General features: G+C 39.9%; 1 protein-coding gene across 3 annotated transcripts in view; it reads left to right on the top strand.

Annotated features, from left to right (window-relative positions):
* ash1l (ash1 (absent, small, or homeotic)-like (Drosophila)) overlaps positions 1–22,309 on the top strand; it is a 372,059-nt gene that overhangs the window by 44,101 nt on the left and 305,649 nt on the right. For all 3 annotated transcript variants that reach the window (XM_073061208.1, XM_073061209.1, XM_073061207.1), the window contains exon 2: positions 10,974–11,567. In XM_073061208.1, coding sequence (XP_072917309.1) covers positions 11,124–11,567 — 444 coding nt within the window. In that variant the 5' untranslated portion in view covers positions 10,974–11,123. The remainder of the gene's footprint in view (positions 1–10,973; positions 11,568–22,309) is intronic.

Below are 22,309 nucleotides of genomic sequence, written 5' to 3'. Positions count from 1 at the left end.
TAGGGTCCTTTAAGAGGCTCCTGGATGGGTATACGGAACTAAGAAAAATAGAGGGCTATGGGAACCCTAGGTAATTTCTAAAGTAAGTACACGTTCAGCACAGCATTGTTGGCCGAAGGGCCTGTATTGTGCTTTAGGTTTTCTATGTGTCTGTTTTTCTAAGATGAGAGCAATGTTCTAATTTCATATCAGGGTCAATGCCAGTTGATCCATTTAGTTTTCGGATTGTGATTTTGTTTTGTGCAGTATTTGAATTTTAAGGCCATTACAATGAATGATTCAGAGTCTGTCCAACATGTTGGATTTGGGGTTGTATTAAGGCCAGGTTGGATAAAGCAGTTATTAATTTTGTAGTCATCTCTGCAGAAGTGTTTCATGCAATTCTGGATTATTTTATTAATTTATATTCCCCATTTGCTGTGGTGTAAGTAAATGTTTAGTGTTACATGTAGGGAGTAGGAATAGTGGATATAAATATACAATGGGGGGGGGCATCTTGAGTCATTGCACTAGATGAGAAGAACTTGGGCATCCTGGTAGACTTGTCACTATCAACATCTTGACAGTGCACAGAAGTGATTACGGAGGCTAATAGAATGTTGGGATATATATTGTGCTCTGTGGAGTTCGTGTCTAGAGGCATTCTCAAGTTGTATAATGTGCTTGTGAGCCCCCATCTTGAGTACTGTGTACAATTTTGGTGTCCATATTGTGTAAGGGATGTGAAGGCACTGGAGAGATTCTGAGAAAGGTGACTAGACTTGTTCCAGGTCTGCAGGGTATGAGCTATGAAGAAAGTTAAAAGATAAATCATCGGAAGCTGCTGGCTTCAGCTGATGACACAACCCATCAGCTGTATTCATCTGCCAATCTGACCTGCATGTTCTCAGTGAAGAACTTTTACTTCCCAGTCAAAAGGTTGTGAATTCAAAGCTTGAAGTAAATTTATTATCAAAGTACATGTATGTCAGCGTTTACAGCCCTGAGATTTGTTTTCTTGTGGACATGCTGAGTAAGTCCAAGAACCATAATAGAATCAATAAAAGACCACACACAACGGAGTGGAGAACCAACCATTGTGCTAAAGACAACAAACTGGACAAATACAGAAGTGAAAATAATAATAAGTAAGCAATAAATCGTCCCACTCTAATCTTGTTTGAAACTCGTGCACTGCTGATTCTGCCCAGCAATGTTGGAGGCATCACCTTCAAACTAAGACTTTGCCTCCTTTCAGATCGATTATAAAAAAAATTCTCAAGAATAACCAGGAGTTCTTTTTTCTTCTCTGAGTCAATGAACCCAACATTTCTTTAATAAATCTATCTATTATCACACCATTTGTTATGTGTGTGTTACTGTTTGTGTGTGAAATTTCTAGTATTAAATTTGGGTCATGGGTTAAAATAGTTTAGGAAGAAGCTGTTTTCTACGGCATTTTGTAGCCTTGAGGGCTTTGATGCATATTAGTGATTATATTTAAATATGCTACACATTTCTAGCTAGTTTTTCCTGCTGGAGCATGGTCACTGGATTCAATTTGTTATTAAAGTATGGTGATAATTTAATATGAAGTATATGAAATATTTAGCAAAGTCTGATGCCTGAAGCTTCCTTAAGAAGGAGGGTGGAATCTGCAGCTGGGTTTAACAGAAGGTCGTTTGTCTTGCAGAGTGAACGGAAATACCCGTGGTCATTGTATATCGTGTTTTAGTGTGGTAGCACCAACACAGATGGAGAAAGATAACATTCCAGCCTTTCTAGTAGTCAGATCCTTTGTGAAATATCCAGAATTGAGTATGCTATGTCTTGAGCAAGTAATTCCCCTGTCATCTAACTTCCATGTCTTCGGTCTCCTCAGTCCTATTTGTGCAGTGCAACATTAGCAGTTTTGGTAGAGCCTAAGGGTTGAGAACAAATTTTCATTTTTCTCTTCCTTGCCACATTTATTTTTAGCCAGCTGAAGGTTGATTGCCAGTGTTTTGACAGCCAATTACGTTGCTAGAAAGCAATATCTCTATAATTTTATTTATTCATTCTATTTACTTGAGTGGAAATGTATTGCATTATAACGTGATACAATTCTTCAAATTGTGGCAGGCCGGCTTTAAGACTGCAGCTGGTCTGCTGCTGTACCATTACCTACCAGAATACCTTCAGCACAGTTCTTATTGTCTCTTAATTAAGTAGCATCTTTCTAAATGTGGGTCTTTGTATATTTTGAGGCAATGCTTCAACAAGGTGGCATTCACCATTAAAGACCTCCATCATCTAGGACACATCTTCTCATTGCTACCCTCAAGGAGGAGGGACTGAAGACACAGACTCAACATTTTAGGAACAGCTAAATCCCCTCTGTCATCAGATTTCTGCATGGACAATGAACCCATGTACTCTATCACATTTTCTTATTTGCTCTTTTTGTGCTACTTATTTAATTCAGATTTGTATGTTTTTTCTTGTAATTTATAGTTTTTCATCTATGGCACTGTACTGCTGCTGCAAAACAATGCATGTGAGTAATATTAAATCTGATTCTGATATGCACAAAATCTAGTCACTAACCCCAGTTTTGTATCAGGACCTCTGTTAGAGATGGTCCTCATTGCTGGCTTAGTGACCTTGATGTTCTTTGAAGCCCTTTTCACCTGGACCAGCAGTGCATTGGAAACTATTTGATGGTGCCAATTAAGGAACAGAAGAAAGTATTTCTGGAAATATCCAGAAAGTGCAGAATTCAGAAAAATCTGCACTCATTCCAAATTTTTTTTTGCAATTAAGATTTCTTTTCTGAAGTATTATGCAAGTATCAGTGGTAGCCAATTTGCTCTTGCTGGCATTTGAGTGACTTTGCTGTCATGATTCTTGAGTGTTCCAACCTTCCAATATCTTTATCTTATTCTGAGGCTCTTGAGAAGGTGCTTATGTTTACCTGCTTATTTTTTTTTGTAGGTTTTTCAAAAAAAAATCTTACATTTATCTTGTGCCTTTTGCAATCTCAGTACACTCTGAAGTGCTTTGTATTCACTGAAGTACAGTGGATTCAAGCTAATCGGGGTAGCTGCTTATTTGGGATAACTCAAAGAACAAAAACTAATCAGGAAAATACCCTGGGTTCCATCCGTTTATTTGGGACGCTATGCTCCTTAATTAGGACAGGAGACTGTTGCTGAACAGTTTCTAACTAATATCAGATGCATGTACTTGTGTGACCTTTAGACACTGTGCTTAGAGTGAATAGTTTTTAAATAGTGCCATGTGTTTGTGTTCAAGAAGCAGTGAGTTTGTCACCAAGAGAAATAAGTCAGTTCAGAACTGTATACTCAGTGTGGTTTCATGCATTGAGGCTTGGAGACTCTAGAAACTGCAGGGAGTTAAAATGAAATGATTTTGCTACTTCAAGTTGGGAACTACGAAGAATTTGAAGGTATTGACAATCATCTTGAATTTAACAATGAAAATGAAGATTGAGAGGATGCAGTCGTCAAAAATATTGTGTGCTCCCTACCGTTGAGCACATCCACATGGGAGTGCTATTGCAGGAAAGCAGCATCATCAAAGACTCCCACCCATCATCTAGGCCATGCTCCATTCTTACTGCTACCATCAGGAAGAAGCCACCTCAAGACCTACGCCACCAGGTTCAGAAATGGTTACTGAACTTAACCATTAGGCTCTTGAACCAGAGGGGATAACTGTTCCCATAAGCTATGGACTCACTTTCAAGGACTTTTCATCTCATATTCTTTTTTAATATTTCATACACTGTCAATATTTATTAGGAACTAGTATACAATTTTATTGTACTGTAGTAGTTTTTGGTAGTGTTCTAATATGCTTTGTATTTCATTTAAATTTGTTACTCAGTTAAATAGTACTTTTTTTAATATTACTTTTTAACTTCATGAGGTTTCAGCTAATTGGGACAGCAGCTTAATAGAGCCATAACATACAGTTTCTAATGTGTCCTAGTTAACAGGAATCCACTGTACTTTTAAAAAATGATTATTGTAAACATGGAAGGGAATATGAACACTTAAAGTCTCGATTAATTAACTTTGGGATAAAGAAATAAACATTTGGCATAGAACTGTGAAATTTAATGCAAATAGTATTTTTTTTTTTAATATCTTCTCTTTTGCAGCCACCCAAGGTTACAGGCTGTGACATATAATGATTTTATTTTTAAAAATTTGTTCATGGGTACCAGCATTTATTATTAATTCCCAATTATCCCTGGATAGATTTGGAATCGCATATAGGCCAGTCATAATGAAGAGGTAGACTTCCTTCCCTGGACAGCATTAGTGAGCCAGGTGGCTTTTTAATTTCAGCACTTTAGTAGTTTAACAGTTAGTGTTGCAAAGGCTAATTTCAATTCCAGATTTTGTTAATACTAAAATTTGTTTGTAAGTTGTCTTGGTGGGATTCGAACCGTGAATTAATCATTTAGATATCTAGCTAATAGTCCAATCAAGTAACCACTGTTCTATTATATCCATAAAAAATTCAATTTAGAACCAATTGACTGGTTCCTATGTGGGAAAACCCAATAAAACCGGTTGAGATGTACCCCAGGCTACTGTGGGAGGCAGCGGAGGAGATTGCTGATCCTTTGGCGATGATCTTTGCATCATCAGTGGGGACAGGAGAGGTTCCGGAGGATTGGAGGGTTGCAGATGTTGTTCCATTATTCAAGAAAGGGAGTAGAGATAGCCCAGGAAGTTATAGACCAGTGAGTCTTACTTCAGTGGTTGGTAAGTTGATGAAGAAGATCCTGAGAGGCAGGATTTATGAACATTTGGAGAGGCATAATATGATTAGGAATAGTCAGCATGGCTTTACGAGCCTGATTGAATTTTTTTTTTGAGGATGTGACTAAACAGATTGATGAAGGTAGAGTAGTATATGTAGTGTATATAGATTTCAGAAAGGGATTTGATAAGGTACCCCATGCAAGGCTTATTTGCAGATGACACAAAGCTGGGTGGCAGTGTGAAATATGAGGATGATGTTAGGAGAATGCAGGGTGACTTGGACAGGTTGGGTGAGTGGGCAGATGCAGTTTAATGTGGATAAATGTGAGGTTATCCACTTTGGTGGCAAGAACAGGAAGGCAGATTAACTGAATGGTGTCAAGTTAGGAAAAGGGGAAGTACAACGAGATCTAGGTGTCCTTGCTCATCAGTCACTGAAAGTAAGCATGAAGGTACAGCAGGCAGTAAAGAAAGCTAATGGCATGTTGGCCTTCATAACAAGGGGAGTTGAGTATAGGAGTAAAGAGGTCCTTCTGCAGTTGTACAGGGCCCTGGTGAGACCACACCTGCAGTACAGTGTTCAGTTTTGGTCTCCAAATTTGAGGAAGGACACTCTTGCTATTGAGGGAGTGCAGCGTAGGTTCACGAGGTTAATTCCCGGGATGGCGGGACTGTCATATGTTGAAAGAATGGAGCACCTTGTATACACTGGAATTTAGAAGGATGAGAGGGGATCTGATTGAAACATATAAGATTATTAAGGGATTGGACACGCTGGAGGCAGGAAACATGTTCCCGATCTAGAGGGAGTGCAGAACCAGAGGCCACAGTTTAAGAATAAGGGGTAGGCCATTTAGAATTGAGTTGAGGAAAAACTTTTTCACCCAGAGAGTTGTGGATCTATGGAATGCTCTGCCTCAGAAGGCAGTGGAGGCCAATTCTCTGGATGCTTTCAAGAAAGAGTTAGATAGAGCTCTTAAAGCTAGCGGAGTCAAGGGATATGGGGAGAAGGCAGGAACGGGGTACTGATTGTGGATGATCAGCCATGATCACAGTGAATGGCAGTGCTGGCTCGAAAGGCTGAATGGTCCACTCCTTCACCTGTTGTCTATTATTGAGAAAGCAAGAAGACATGGGAACCTAGGGCACATTGCTTTGTGGATCCAGAACTGGCCTGCCCACAGAAGGCAAAGAGTTGTTGTAGACGGGTCATATTCTGCATGGAGGTCAGTGACCAGTGGTGTGCCTCAGAGATCTGTTCTGGGACCCCTACTCATTGTGATTTTTATAAATGACCTGGATGAGGAAGTGGAGGGCTGTCAGAGGTTACAGCGGGACATTGATAGGATGCAAAACTGGGGTGAGAAGTGGCAGATGGAGTTCAACCCGGATAAGTGTGAGGTGGTTCATTTTGGTAGGTCAAGTATGATGGTAGAATATAGTATTAATGGTAAGACTCTTGGCAGTGTGGAGGATCAGAGGGATCTTGGGGTCCAAGTCCACAGGGCACTCAAAGCTGCTGCACAGGTTGAGTCTGTGGTTAAAGCATGTGGTGCATTGGCCTTCATCAATCATGGGATTGAATTCAGGAGCCGAGAGGTAAAGTTGCAGCTGTATAGGACCTTGGTCAGACCCCACTGGAGTACTGTGCTCAGTTCTGATCACCTTACTACAGGAAGGATGTGGAAACCATAGAAAGGGTGCAGAGGAGATTTACAAGGATGTTGCCTGGATTGGGAGCATGCCTTATGAGAATAGGTTGAGTGAGCTTGGCCTTTTTCCTTGGAGTGACGGAGGATGAGAGGTGACCTGATAGAGCTGTATAAGATGATGAGAGGCATTGATCGTGTGGATAGTCAGAGGCTTTTTCTGAGGGCTAAAATGGCTAGCACAAGAGGGCACAGTTTTAAGGTGCTTGGGTGTAGATACAGAGGTGATGTCGGGGGAGTTTTTTACGCAGAGAGTGGTGAGTGTGTGGAATGGGCTGCCGGCAACAGTGGTGGAAACGATAGGGTCTTTTAAGAGACTCCTGGAAAGGTACATGGAGCTCAGAAAAATAGAGGGCTATAGGTAACCCTAGGTAATTTCTAAGGTAAAGACATGTTCGGTACAGCTTTGTTGGCCAAAGGGCCTGTATTGTGCTGTAGGTTTTCTATGTTTCTATTATGCAGATGCTGGAAATCCAGAGAAAGGCACACAGAATGGTGGAGAAACTCAGCAGAGCAGGCAGCATCTATAGAAAGGAATAAAGAGTTGACAGTTCAGGCTGAGATCTTTCATTCAGACTGGAAAGGGAGGGGGGAAGCCAGTATTAGAAGGTGGGGGAGGGGAAGGAACACAAGCAAGCTCGTGAAGCCAGGTGAGGGGGTAAAGATAGGTGAGTGGGGGAGGGACATGGTGAGAAGTTGAAGGTGGTAGTTGGAAAAGATAGTGTTGAAGAAGGATAATATGTTTTTTTCTGAAAGGTATCTTTTATTAAAAAATAATAAGCAATCCAAAAGAAATACTTGGTTTAATTGAATATTTGGAAAATAATGGAAATAGACATGCAAGTCCTGATGAAGGGTCTTTGCATGAAACATCAACTCTTTATTCCTCTCCATAGATGCAGCCTGACCTGCTGAGTTCTTCCAGCATTTTGTGTGTGTTGCTTTGGATTTTCAGCATCTCTTGTGTTACTGAAAGTTAATGATTACATTCTTTTGGTTATGAGCAGATCAAATGATGATCTTCCATGAGGTCCTGAAACAAAGTCTCACTCTCAGCCTCACTCTCACACACAACCCCACCCCTTTGGTGTAGGAGCTGTTCTTTGAGTTGACAAGAAGCTAGAACATGAAGATTTGGGAATTTGATTTGGTATATGTACTTGTCTAAATACACTGATATAAGGGAAGCTTTGGGATAGATTCCTGGCCCTCCTTGCATTTCATTGCTAGAATTCTTTCACAATTGCAAAGCCAGGATTTTGGTAAACCTCACCAATGATGTCCATTTTCATTTTTCACAGATGCACTCTAGATGGAAATGTAATGTGTATTCAAATTCTACTGTGGTGCATCTAAGGGTGATTTCTGTGCTGGAGAATGATTGAGAAATTTAAACTATTTTGTTTGTTCCATTGAGCACAGAAGAAATATGGTGGAGGTTTAACTCGGGGGGGGGGGGGGGGGGGAATAATTTGTTATCCCTGAACAGGGTGGGGGGGGGTTTAGAAAATGCATCCCTTACTAGATTGGTAGATAACTGTGGGAGATAGGTTTAAGGTCAATGCTGAAAGCATTTGGGCAAGAAAACAAAATTGTTGAAAAGAATGGAGGTTGGAGCTTCCTGTCTGAAAAGGTAAAGGCAGAAATCACATCACATTTTAAAATATTCCTGGATTTGAGCATCAGTCTCCAAGGCTTCAAGAGAGTGGGAACTCAATTGGCTCTATTTTTAACTAGTATGAATACAATGAACTGAGTATTGGTGTCTTTTGTTGTAAATTTGAAAAATTCTCTGAGGAGGTAAATGCTAAGAAATGGAGTCACTGACATAAGTAATGAAAACAGTTATGAGACATCTGTAACTCCTTGTAAATTTTATGCAGTAACACTGGGAACTGGCCTTTTCTAACAAATTGTCTTGCACCTTTTAATGACTTTTTATAGCATGTATCTACTAAATCTAGGACTTGTTTTATAAAATAGCCCTGGAAACTCTGTCCATATTTGGATTATGTTGAGGGAGAGTATACTGTCAGCATACCGAATGATGGGAGTATTTCAACATCATGCTTTAAGAGCCTCACACCACGTTTATTGGTTTGACTTTGGTGTCAAGTGGAGTCATTCCCATTCTCAGGCTGCAATAGCATTGAAGTAAATATTGCAGTTTAAAAAAAAGATCTTCATATGGCTCTCAAACGTTTTCACTAAATAAAAAGCTATACTTCAGTCTTCTGACCCATTTGTCTCTAAGCTGCTTTTATTCAAGATTGTTTAATGTCATTTCCAGTACACAAGTGTAAAAGAGAATGAAATAATTGTTACTATGGATCTGCTGCAACACAAAAATAAATATGAAAAAGAGCACAATGCAGGCTGAGTACCCCTCAATCTGAAATACTTGGGGCTGGAAGTGTTTCGGATTTTGGATTTTTTTTTGCAGTTTTAGAATATATAATGAGATGGAAATAATGGCAATCCCAAGCCAGCTCTTAATTTATGTACTACCGGTAAACAGTGTTTGTCTTACACTTTTTCATCATACACACAGTCACCTCTCCTTATTCGCGGGTTCTGCATGCGCGGATTCAACCAACCACGGATCGGGAAAACCCAGAAGTTCTCTCTCCAGCACTTGTTGTTTGAGCATGTAGAGACTTTTTTCTTGTCATTATTCCCTAAACAATACAGTATAACAACTATTTACGTAGCATTTACATTGTATTAGGTATTATAAGTAATCTAGAGATGATTTTAAGTATACGGGACGATGTGCGTAGGTTACTGAAGATCAGGAATCGAAAAAAACCCGAAGTTCTCTAAGTTCGGTATTACTTAGTGTCAGTTTATTATTTCCACTTTATTTTCAATTGTGATTGTTTTCTGGAACAGAAACACTGTGGGCGGCAGGTCTGGAGCTCCACTGGGTTCTAAAGTCCACTTCACTGAGACAGATTAAGAAAGGTCTGGAGCTCCGCTGGGTCCTAAAGTCCATTAACTTCAACATCCGCATTTTTTGGTATCCGCAGGGGATTCCTGAACCATTCCCCTGCGGATAAGGAGGGCTGCCTGTATGTGAAAATTTGGGTAAGGGCAGAATTGAGGTGGTAATCAGCCTGAGACTGTATTGAAGCGGCACGGTTCAGGTTCTGAATGATTCAAGCACCACTCCGGATTGAAAAGGATAGGGTGCCGGAGGCGAGGCATGGTCTAGATCAGTTCGCTGCTCCGAGAGGTTACTCTACTCCGTGCTGCACTTCAACTTGTTACTCCGCAACTTTTCTCATCTCTGCACCGAATTGTGGCCTGCAACTGTCACAGTGTGAATTTCTGAATGCTATTTGCTTGCTTTTATTGTTTGCATGTATTGCTCGGCATGTTGGGTGTTTGTTGGTGTTTTTTAATGGGTTCTATTGGGGTTCTTTGTTTTGCAGGTGCCTGTAAGAAGGCTAATCTCAGTTGTATAAAGAATACTTACTTTGATAATAAATGTACTTTGATATGTAAATAGTAAAAGTTATTACATACCATTAGTATAATGAAAATATAATGCATATAGGTAACAAAAGCAGTACAGCAGTGTTGGGAGAATACCCGAATCAGCTGTTAACAAACAACAGCACGCTTTCAGTCTCAACCTACAATGCCATAATTTGATTACAAAGTTTCAGTACACTGTATTTGTATTTTACTGTTTTTGGATTTTATGCAAGGTACAAAAACAATTAGTGTTGTAGGCTTGTTCTGATGCTAGATTTTTGTGATCAGTGGATGTTTTAAAAATTTATTGCCATGCCGTTTCTTAAGTTTCTGCAACCAGCCCACTGAATATTCCCAATTGCCTTCAATTTTCAGTTTGTCAAGCTAGATCTTTGCTTGTTTCATGATCAACATACCATTAAGTGGCATATGTTCACTCTGACACTGAGGAAACATGACCGAGGTCTTCATTTTTTTGCTCTGCAGTTTAAAAAAAAGTCGTTTCTTTGTGTTTATTACAAAGGTGAGATCATAGAGCTGCAGAGACCTGCACATTGCCTAAGAATCTTCCCATTGTCTTGTGTAATTTTCCATTTGTAACATCGTGACAATGCTCAAAAAACAATTGGATTTCAGAGGTTTTTGGGATTTTGGAGTTTCAGTTAAGGGGTACTTGACCTGTAATTTTAAAAAAACATAAAATACCTAATATACATTGATTGCATGTCCATAAGTGATGCTAGACACAGGAGTGTCTGTGCCTAGGGTAACTGACAGGAAATGATAGTAGTGATGGTGTGGATGGGTGTGTTAATGGTGGAGAAAATGATGGTTTTTGATTTTTGTGGTCCTGGCATGGATGCTACGTAGCCTCCTCCCTGAAGGGAGTGGGTCAAAGGTTCATGAGCAGGGACATCCTTCATGATGTTAATGGGCCTTTTCTGTCACCTTTGCTGGGGAATGTTCAAAGCGTGGGTGAATCATAGATAATGCTGATTTTTGTTTTTCTCTTTTTTTCCCCCCACAGTGACAGCGATGCTGCATTTCATGTGGAAGCTATAACCAGGTGGCTTGTGTAGTGTCAGTGCCTGCTACAGGAAGTAGCCCTCTGAACTCACAGGTGCCTGTTTCTAACCATCCTTGCCAGTGCTTGGTAAGGATTGGGGGAAGTTGCAGAATGGAACAAAGAAATGTTTTATTAGGGTCTATGAACCAGTCTTTGGGAATTGATGCAGAGGGAAGCCCTGGAAAGAATACCCCAACAAGTTGTTACAGTAAAGTGGTCGGCAGGAGAGAAGAAGAGTTGGATGGGACAGCCTTGGAGGAGGAAGATGGTACAAACTGGAAGCAGGAGGAGGGCAAAGTAATTGACTCCAGACAAGAACTTGACCCAACAAACTCAGACCAGCAGCAGTTCTCAGTCAAGGAGACAAACTTTGCGGAGGGCAGCCTAAAGCTGAAGATTGGGTTGCAGCCTAAGAGAACTAAGAAACCCCCAAAAAGCCTGGAAAATTACGTTTGCCGGCCAGCTATAAAAACCACCATCAAGCACTCGCGAATGAAGATAGCTAAAAGTGGGAAGACAACTGAAGAAAGGGAAGAAGAGAGTGAGCAAAAACGGGTAAGGTTTGCGTGTTAAGTAAGATTTTGTGGAAATTGACTTGAATGTTTGTCCCTTTTTGACGTCCTTATTGGCTGGGAGCTTTTTCCATCTTTAAAACGTCTCCTGTACTTGAGGGAGGATCTTCACACTTTTTCAGCTTGACCTTTAGGGTAGCCAAGTAAATATAATGATTTACCAAATTGAAATCAAAGTGCTTAAATGTTGCCCCAGATTACGTCCATAATTCTGCTGGGACTGTCGAATCATTTTGTATTGTGTGTTGATGGAGTGGTTCAGAAATGCAGCCAGGTGAGTGAGGCACATGAGTTTTAATCTGACTCTGGTAAATGGGGCATAAATTGAAACGGGAATGGAAAAGAAAATCCTGTCTTTCTAATAGTAAGCTCAAAATTACTGAATTGCTGTTTAAGATGCTACCTAGCTCGGTGAAGAAAGGAAATCTGGCCCAGTGTATTTTTAACTTTGGATCCATCAAATTAATTTGACTGTTACCGGCTCTTCAATTCAGGGTAGTTTAGAATGGACTTTAAATGCTCATATTACCAGTTACATTTATGAAAGAAAATATGACTTCCTTCAGATTCTTTTAACCAGTAATGTGCTTACCTATTTAAAAAAAACTATATCTTCCTTTAAATTGTCATTATCCCATTGTCAGAATCTGTTGTGGCATTTCTCATGGGTACTACATGCAAATTTTAAACAATTATTCTTGGCTGCAAAATTGCCTCTTAGTTTTTGTGGGAATGTGACTTTGAGTAATTTTATTTGCTTTATTAATGCTTTATTAAAATGAAAATTAAATTATTAAAGTTGTTTAAAAAACACTGTGGATAGAATGCAGGTCAGTGCATGAATGCACAAAACATTTATTCCATCAGAACTTGTTGTCAGGTGTATGTTTTTCCAGCAGTTTCTTATTTTAAACCTTCAGTTCTTTCAGAATTTAGTTCTGGCATGCAGCCTAACCTTCCCACCCTCATTTATAGATACACGAGAGTGAGTATAATATAAGGAACAGGAGCAAGAGTTGGCCATCTGGTCCGCTGAGCCTCCTATGCCATTCAATAAGATCATGGCTGATCTGGCCATGAATTTGGCACCACCTATCTCCTCTTTTCCCATAATCCTTAGTTCTATTTCTATGCAAACATTTTAAATATATGCAATATATTTATGTCTTAAATATATTTAATGAGGTAGCATCTACTGTTACCCTGGCCAGAGAATTCCACAGATGCATTACTTTCTGGGAAAAATCCCTGTCCTTAATCTATTCCCCCGAATCATGATGCTATGTCCCTTAGTGCTAAGCTCGCCTATCAGAGGAAGCAACTTTCCTGCCTCTGTCTTCTCTATTCCTTTCATAATTTTATGTTTCTATAAAATCCCCTCTCATTCTTCTGAATTCCAATGAGTATAGCACTAGGTGACTCAATCTCTCCTCTTGGGCTAATACCCTCATCTCCAAAATCAAGCTGGTGAAACTCCTATGCACAGTCCCCAAAGCTAGTATGTCTAGGAGATCAGAGCTGCACACAATACTCCAGGTGTAGCCTCACCAGTAACCGATCTGTTGCAGCATAAGCCCCTCTGCTCTTAAATTCAATCCCTCCTAGCAATTAAGGCAAGCATTCTATTTGCTTTCTTGATAATCTGTTGCACATGTAAACCAACCTTTTGCAATTCATGCACAAGCACACTCAAGTCATTCTGCAGAGCAGCATACTGCAACCTTTCACCATTTAAATAATTTAATCTTCTATTTTTGCTTCCAAGGTGAATGACCGTGCATTTACCAATGTTGTACCCCATGTGCCAGACACTTACCCACTCACTTAATCTATCTCTGTCTCTTTGCAGACTTTCCACATCCTCTGCACAATTTGCTTTTCCATTCCATTTGTCATCAACAAACTCAGTCTCCACTTCCAAATCATTAATGTATATTGTAATTTATTGCGTGCTCAGCACTGACTGCCAACAGAAGTGTCCGGTTAACCCAACTCTATGCCTTCAGTTGGTTAATCAATCCTCTATCCATGCTATTACATTACCCCAAACCACGCATCCTTACTATGGTTGTCTTTTATACAGCACCGTATCAAACACCTTCTGGAAATCCTAGTGTACAAAATGGACCTTTTCCCTTCCATCCACTGTGCTCATATCCTCAAAAAAAAACTCTAGTAAGTTTGTCAAACAGAACCTGCCTTTCATGAATCCACACCTATACTTCCTTAATGATAGTTTTAAGCATTTACCTGACTACAAGCAATAAGCTAACTGGCCTGTAGCATTGCTTGGATTTTTAGTATCTGCAGATTTTCTCATTTTTACCTTGTAGTTACCCGCCTTTTGCCTTTATCCTTTATTTAATGACATTCGTTGTCTTCCTCCCTGGTTAAGATTTTGTGCCAGGGTCAGGGTCAAATGCAAAATCTGAGCTGCTTTCTGTTGATTCTTGCATTCTCAGTAGTAGTCATTAGACTAAAGAGAATTTGAGGGGTTAGGGTTTTGGGATAAAAGATCAATCAGTTGTAGGTTTCTTACAAGATCTTGCAAGTTCCTTGGAAGTCATTAATTGTGTCTTGAAGATGGTGAAATACTGCCACTAATTGCTGTTGTCCTTTATGAGTGATTTTTTTTGCATAGAGTTCCAAGATCTTATGCAGCAATAAATTTGGATGGTGTGGTGGGGATACAAGACTGCAGATGCTGGAACCTGGAGCAACAAAAACTGGAAGATGCTGGAAGAACTCTTAAGTCAAATAGCATCTGTGGAAGGAAAGGAATTGTTGATGTTTCAGGTCAAAACCCTGCAACTGATTACTTTTAGTTGTTGACGTATACCTTTGGACAGTAAGCATTGCAGCCATAGTGTGCTGTTGGTGGATTATGAACTACTCATGCACTGCTTTAGCCTAACTGGTTGAATCTGCTTAGTCAGCTGACTGGAGAAATCTCCATTACACTAACTACTTGTGGATTCTAGAACAGTTTTGAGAAGTAGGAAGGTGAATTGTTACTGTCTGCTAATTATTTATCCTGCTGCCATAGTTGTAGCTGTTGCAATCAAGTTTTTGTCAGTGGTGACCATTGCCAATAATGAATGTACCTTGATTTGATTATATCCACTACTTCAGGCCTGCTGTACATAAAATAAAAGTGCTTCCAGGTTTCTGGCAGCATGTTAGTGTAGCAGTTAGCAAAACATTTTTACAGTGCAGGATGTAGGATTCGGGTTGAATTCTTGCCACTGTCAGTAAGGAGTTTGTACGTTCTGTCCGTGACCTTGTGACTTTCCTCCAGGTGCTCCAGTTTCCTTTCAAATTCTGGAGACGTATGGTTAGGATTAGTAAGTTGTGGGCATGCTACATTGCCACCAGAAGTGTGGCTACAATTGTGGACTGCCCCCAGCACAATTCTTGCGGACTTTATTTAATGCAATTGGTACATTTTATTTGTGAGTTTTGATATAATCATTATCCTTATTTACCCTAAGCTAGTCTTGTGAATTCTGAAAATAAAATTGCTGTAAGCACACTGCACTAGGACGCTTGGTAGACCATGCATCAGGAGTTGAAGTCCATGGAATCAATGACAGAGGTAGCTTAGATAGAAAATAGGTTAAGCAACAAGATATAGTGATTCAGTTTGATTTATTGCTTGTACATCAAAACATACAGTAAAGTATGTTGTCTGTGTTAACAATTAACACACTCAAGGGTGTGCTCGTGACAGCCTGGGAGTGTCACTACACATTGTGCTGCTGCCGTAGTATGCCCACATTGTTTACAAGAATGGGTACTATTCTAGAAAATGGGAGCAATCAGTGGAACAACTTCTGTTCTTTTAATATATATATAAATGATTGAACTTGTGTCAACAAGCCTGAATAACCAAATTTGCTGATGAACTGTGGAAGTACGTGTTTCTCTGCTTTCATATTCAAGAGGGTAACCATTATTGATATTCAATGGTAATGCTATTGTTAATTCCCCATCTAACAGCATTCTTGGTTGTGGAGATCAGCACTGACTAGAAATGAGTGCCACAGTAGCACAGCAGTTAGTGCGACACTATTACAGCTCAAGGTGCTTGAGTTTGGAGTTCAGTTCTGCTGTCTGTAAGGATTTTGTACGTCCTCCCCGTGAGATGTGTGGGTTTCCTCAGGATGGTCTGATTACCTCTTGCATTCCCAGTTATTGTAAATTCGGCTGGGATTCAAATCAGGGGTTGCTGGCGGTGCAGTTTGAAGGGCCAGAAGGGTCTATTCTGTGCTGTATCTAAATAAACAGCTGGCCTATTCACAAAACTGCTGTGGCTACATGATCCACTCAAAGGCTGGATATTTTGTAATGTTTGACTTCCCTTGTGATGCCGTAGAACCTTTAATGAGAACTAGAAGCAGAAGTAGGCCATTTGGCCCCTTTTTTCTTGCACTTCCTCTTAACTACTTATTCCCTTAATATTCAAAATTTTACTGGTCTTGGTCTTATATATTCAGTAGCTGACCCTCCACAGATCTCTGCTGCGAATTGCAGAGATTCACTCGGCTCTGTTAAGAAACTTATCACCCCTGGCTGAACTCTTACTTTTGAGACTGGTAATTCTGATTCCAGACGCCTGAGCCAGGCAGGTGTTATCCCTATTTCTTTCTTAACAAGTCCCTTTTCAATTTTGATTGATTCCATAACATTTCCCTCTCATTCTATGATTTTTGTACCCCACCTCTTCTGTTGTTCTGAATCCCCTGGATGCTAGCCCAGTCAGATGTAATTCTCTCCCATTCTTCATCATCATCAAACCCCAGAGGCGAATCTAGTGAATGTTTGCTGTTCAAGAAACTATAACTTCCACTTTAAGTATACCCAGTGATTTGGCCTCCACAGCTGTCTGTGGCAATGAATTCCATGGATTCATTACCCTCTGGTTGAAGAAGTTCCTTCAGCCCTATAGGTCCATGCTTTCCTGAGGTAGTCCCATTTTCCTGCGCTCAGTGGATACTCAATACACACTTATAGACAGCAGAGGGAATTTAACCCTGATTGCTAGCTCTGTAAAGTGTAATGCTAACTGTACACTGTCTGCATTCAGATTGTAGTGCATCATTTCCAATCTCTATATATACTTTTACTAAATGGTTACTATATTATGGTAACCTGCATTCATGTTGGACAATGGCAGGAACTTTTCTGAGAAAAATTCTCAATCTGTCAGGACAGGAATGTAACTACTTCCATGTTTAGATGTCCAGAAATGTGTGTATATGGTTTATCACTTATTGTATTACACTAGAGCAGAACTTAACTTTTTAATTGCTTTTGGAATGGGTGGCATGTCAGCTCATTTCCAAGATCAGAGTCACACACAGGCCCACCTATAAAAAGGCAACAGATTTCCTTTGCTGAAGAATACTAGTGAACTAGATGGGTTTTGACAACACTTCTGGTAATTGAAAGTAGTTTATACTGCAATTTGATTTAATTACATGTGACCAGGTAATGGAAAATTTCCCTTACTGTATTCAGAAACCACTACCCAAAATTTGGGATGAAATAAAATCTGTTCTCATGAAATTTATGAGAGTAAGTAGCTTTTTTATTTATCCCTCACTTTTTGACCCATGTGCAAGTGACTTTGCAAAGCAGACAGTTTTCCAGAAATATAACCATCCTCTTCACCACCCCACACACAATTATGCGGGGTCACCTATACTTAAATTAAAATTCCTAGGAAGTATTCAAACTTGTAACTCTGGAATAATTATCTTGGCCTCTGGTTACTAGCCCTCTAACTTGAATCACGCAGCACTATATGGTGAATATCTAATGCATTAAAATATCCCAGGTGCAGCGTTCTGAGATAACAATGCGATGGAAGTTTGAAAGCTATTTACTTAGTGACTTAAAAACTATTGTGAATTGACAAGGGCAAGAAGGGTTACTTTAGCGGTTAAAGTGGTTACTTTAACAATCGGTATGTAAGTAAACTAGGAATTCAGACAGAACTACTTCATATTGAATATTTGCTGTTCTTTCGTTCTATAGTATGATTGTCTTGTAAATAAGATCCATGCATAGTATTCTGAATGTAATCTCAATGAGATCCTCTATAATTGGAGGACAATTCTCAGCTTCATGAACACTCAATTTATGTACAACCTGAACCATAAATTGGGAAACTGTTGAGAAGGATTTGTGGGTACTGTAGTGCTGTGAGCATCTTCTGCCATGTGGGAGCTCTGTTCATGACTGCATTTCTGACTGGGCTTTGCACAGTTCACATGAACTGTACACTGTGTTGTATCCTGGGGAGAATCTCTGTAGTGTTTGATAGAGACATTGGTTCCAGTGGTCCTTGGCCATTAATCTAAAGTGTTTGGGAGATTCAAAAGTCATCTACGAGTACACTAACAGCTAGCTTTGTAGCACTAGATGATTGACCTTCAGGGCTCTGTACCTTAAATTGGAAAGAGAGATTTGTCTTTTATTTTGCTTCTATTTTTAGTAAAAGAGGATTACATGTGTAATACATTATAGATGATATAATAGCTTTTAATAGAAATGTACTACCAATATCTTTTACAGCATCTCATGTGGATCACCACAAAACATGGCATTTAACTATTGCTTTAAAAGGCATCCATTAGTAAAGGAGATCTAGCCACCTGGGTGGACAGATGGCCAGGAGGCAGAAAACACTTGTAGTTGTGGTATCTGTGCTGAGTCTACTTCTTTGTACTGTGGTTTGAAATGAATGATTTTTAGTCCAAGATCTCTCTGTTAAGGGCTTGTATATTGGTTAGTGGGTGAAGATAGAAGGACAAAGTGGAAGGAAGAATGGATTTAGATATATTCTTATGAGAGATCTCAAATAAGCTATTGTATAGATTTTAAAGGGTAGGGTGTGGGCAAAAAGGCCACAGGAGGGAAAATACTAGGTTTTGTACTTTAACTTTGCAGTACACACAAATCTAAAGAATAGAAATAGGTGCCTTTGGACCCCACCTACTGCTTTTCTATTTAATGAGTTCATTCTTGTTTTTTTTTTGCCTCACCTTTGTTCTTTGAACAAACTACATAATATTTCATTCCTTCGTTACCTAAAAATAATCAGTCTGCAGAGTTGGTTAGTTTTGGTCTCTTTATCCAAGAAAGGATGTAGTTATTACTGTCGATTCACTAGATTTGTTCCAGAGATAGCAGATATTCCTTACAATTGAATAGTCTAGGTTGATCTTCTGCAGAAAAATGTGTGTTGATCCCTTTGAAATTTTTGAATTTTTTAAAGACTTCGAAAGAGTGATACGGGGAGGGTGTTCACTCTAGTTTAGAATTTTGCAAGGGTCAGAGACTCAGACAGTTTAGAACTGATATAACAAATTTCATGTAGTGGATGGTGAATCCTGTACTCCAGAGGCATTTGGAGCACCAGTCAGTTGAGATGATAGATTTTTGGGTTTTGAGGGAATAGATGACTCATCTCTTACTTCAAGCCGTAATCTTGATTGGAACAATAAAATTGGTCGGAGGCCCAAAGGCAGCCTGTTCTGGGTTTGGAGACCTGTCTATCTGTCTTGTTTGTGTGAAGGTGAAAAAGGACTAGTTTTACCATTGTTTTGTTCTGTTATTGTTGTTCCTCTGAGCATTACGGACATGCTGTGTTGGCAGTGACACTTTTTGAAATGTTTGGTGACACTTGCAGGCTGCCTCCAGCACATCCTCGGGTGTGTTGGTTGTTAACACAAACGATTCATTTTCAATGAATGTGTAATAATTAATTGGAATCTAAGCTCAAGAGAATATTCCAGTTTGCTTTATTTCTTCTCAGAGGTTAAGCTCATCATCCCAGGATAAAATCTAATGACCCTTCACTGCACGCTCTCCTATTGTAGTAAATCCTTCTGTAGGTTGGTAGACCCAGGCTACGTATACAACTCAGTGCTGCCTTATCAGGACCCAATGTAATTGAAGTAAATCATTTCTGTACTGGTACTTAAATTCTCTTATAATAAAATCCAAAGTACAATTTGCCTTTCTGAATGCTTGTTGTATCTACATGTTTTCTTTCAGTAATTTGTGTACAAGGGTATCCAAATCCCTCTGAACACCAACTCCTTTCCATCTCTTTTGAAACTATTCTTAATAATTTTTTACAACTAAAGTAGATGACTGTACAGTTCACAACATTAATTCCATCTGACATGTGGAAATCCCATTGAAGCTTTTCTGCATCCTCTTCATGATCCATACTGCCCCTCCTCTAGCTGCATGATGTTGAATTTGTACTAAATGCTGGTTGCGCTCTGTTTAGTGCATTGCACGCTATTCTGAAGAGTAGCCAATTCATCAGTTCAAAGCACAGGTTCCAGCTGACCTACAGGAGAGCAAGTGGCCAGTTTAGAGGAAGATAGTAATAGTGTTTAACTTGAGTACCTACTTCAAGTACATATAGCAAGACGTTTTAAAGCGGCAAGCCTTTACAAACAAGGGATACAGAGGATACAGAAAAGGTTAAAATAGATTATTACATTTTAGCAGGGTGTAATACTACTGTGATGAGTTTGTACAACCTTTCTGTGAGCTATAACTGCTATTTACTTTTTAACAGCTGCTTAATTAGAAACATAGAAAACTTACAGCTCAATACAGGCCCTTCGGCCCACGATGCTGCGCCAAGCATGTACTTACTTTAGAACAAACACGAGGAAATCTGCAGCTGCTGGAAATTCAAACAACACACACGGCATGCTGGTGGAACACAGGCCTGACAAAGGGTCTCGACCGGAAACGTCGACAGTGCTTCTCCTTATAGATGCTGCCTGGCCTGCTGTGTTCCACTGGCATCTTGTGTGTGTTACTTACTTTAGAAATTACCTAGGGTTACCCATAGCTCTCTAATTTTTCTGAGATCCATGTACCTATCTGGGAGTTCTCTTAAAGGACCCTACTGTATCCGCCTCCACCACCATCGCTGGCAGCCTATTCCACACACTCATCACTCTGCTTAATTTTAAAAAAACATTATCCCTGACATCTACTCTATATCTGCTTCCAAGCACATTAAAACAGTGCCCTGGGAAAAAAGCCTCTGACTATCCACACGATCATTGCCTCTCATCATCTTATACAGCTCTATTAGGTCACCTCTCACCCTCTGCCGCTCCAAGGAGAAAAGGCTGAGTTCACTCAACCTATTCTCATTAGGCATGCTCCCCAATCCAGGCTACATTCTTGTAAATCTCTTCTGCACCCTTTCTATGGCTTCCACATCCTTCCTGTAGTGAGGTGACCAGAACTGAGGGCGGTACGCCAAGTGGGGTTTGACCAGGGTCCTATACAGCTGTAATTAAATTAACTTCACATTATGGTTTGCTTGCCCACAACCAAGAATATGATTCATTAATCACAAAAATCTTCACCAATGTCAGAGCAAAGTTTGGCCATGCAGTGCATCATTTCACCATTCCAGCAAAATGCTTGTGTTACTACCTACTTCTCATTTTCTTTGTCCTTGCTGCTGAGAAGTTATTTGGTGGGACTGAGTTCCTTATTCAACTCTACTGGAGGGCTGTACAGTGGGAAGTTGAAACTAACCAAAGCATCAGCAGCACTAGCCTACCTGCCATCAAAGGTGGCGGGAAAAAGGTCATCAATATCATGAAGGATTCCACCTACCCTGCTTATGGACTGTTTGTCCCACTCCCATTAGGGAAGAGGCTACTCAACATCCACACCAAGATTGCTAGACTCAATAACAGTTACTTTTCCCAAGTCGTCAGGCTGATCAATACCTCCTCCCACTAACCTTGTCACTTTATGTACATACAATCCATCTAAGCATACTAGTCTTATACATGGCCATATTACTTGTGCATTGTGTTCTATCGGATTGCTTTTGTTTAAATGCTGCATTGGATCTGGAGTAACAATCATTTTGTTCCCCTTTACAATAAACCATCTTGAATCTCCCCTATTTAGGTTAATTTATTTATCCAATACTGAAGCTATCATAGAATATTTGCCCTTTGTTCAGTAATTTCATATTTAAAGTAAATCTGTCCCTTCATGATCACAATTCATTTCATATTTTGAGGCTTTTGGGTAATTCTGAAGCTCTGGCATTGCACACAACTTAGTAGCTGCAAAGAAAGCTCAAATGTGTCATTGAAATGCAAGCACCGGAGTGAATTTCCTTTCGGAAAGTTGTTTGCCTTAAATTACACATAAGTAATTTCATAAACCAAGGGTGGCCAACCTTTAACATTCCATGCGTCAATTTTTTCACGTGCGAGTTCAGATGCACCATACAACTCTCATTACCCCATTCAATTCTTGTAAAAATATGTTAATATAGACATATTTAGCATTTTTACATGATACAGGCAGTCCCTGAGTTACGAACGTCCGACTTATGGACAACTCTTACTTACAAACCGAGGAAGGAGAACATCGTTCGCCATTTTAAGTTGGATTGCGACGCCGTCGGCCGTTTTAAGTTGTTGCCGTTGACACTGTGAGTGTGTAACTTTGTATTGGGCTTAAATTTTTCTTAGCAAGATTCACCTTGACCCCCCTTCTCCCCCCCCCCCCCCCCCCCCCCCATTCCAGTCGGCTGGTGGCGCAGTGAGATCAGCGCCAGGCTCGAGAACGGAAGTTCCCGAGTTCGATCCAGTGACAGACTGCTCCCGTGCTGGGTCGATGTCGAGCTCGCAACTCAACCTCGTTTTTTTA

Source organism: Hemitrygon akajei, chromosome 11, assembly GCF_048418815.1.
Source record: "Hemitrygon akajei chromosome 11, sHemAka1.3, whole genome shotgun sequence".
In the NCBI taxonomy this organism is placed as follows: Eukaryota; Metazoa; Chordata; class Chondrichthyes; order Myliobatiformes; family Dasyatidae; genus Hemitrygon; species Hemitrygon akajei.
The sequence above is the reverse complement of the archived record's forward strand: the minus strand, read 5'-3'. Positions and strand labels throughout refer to the sequence as shown.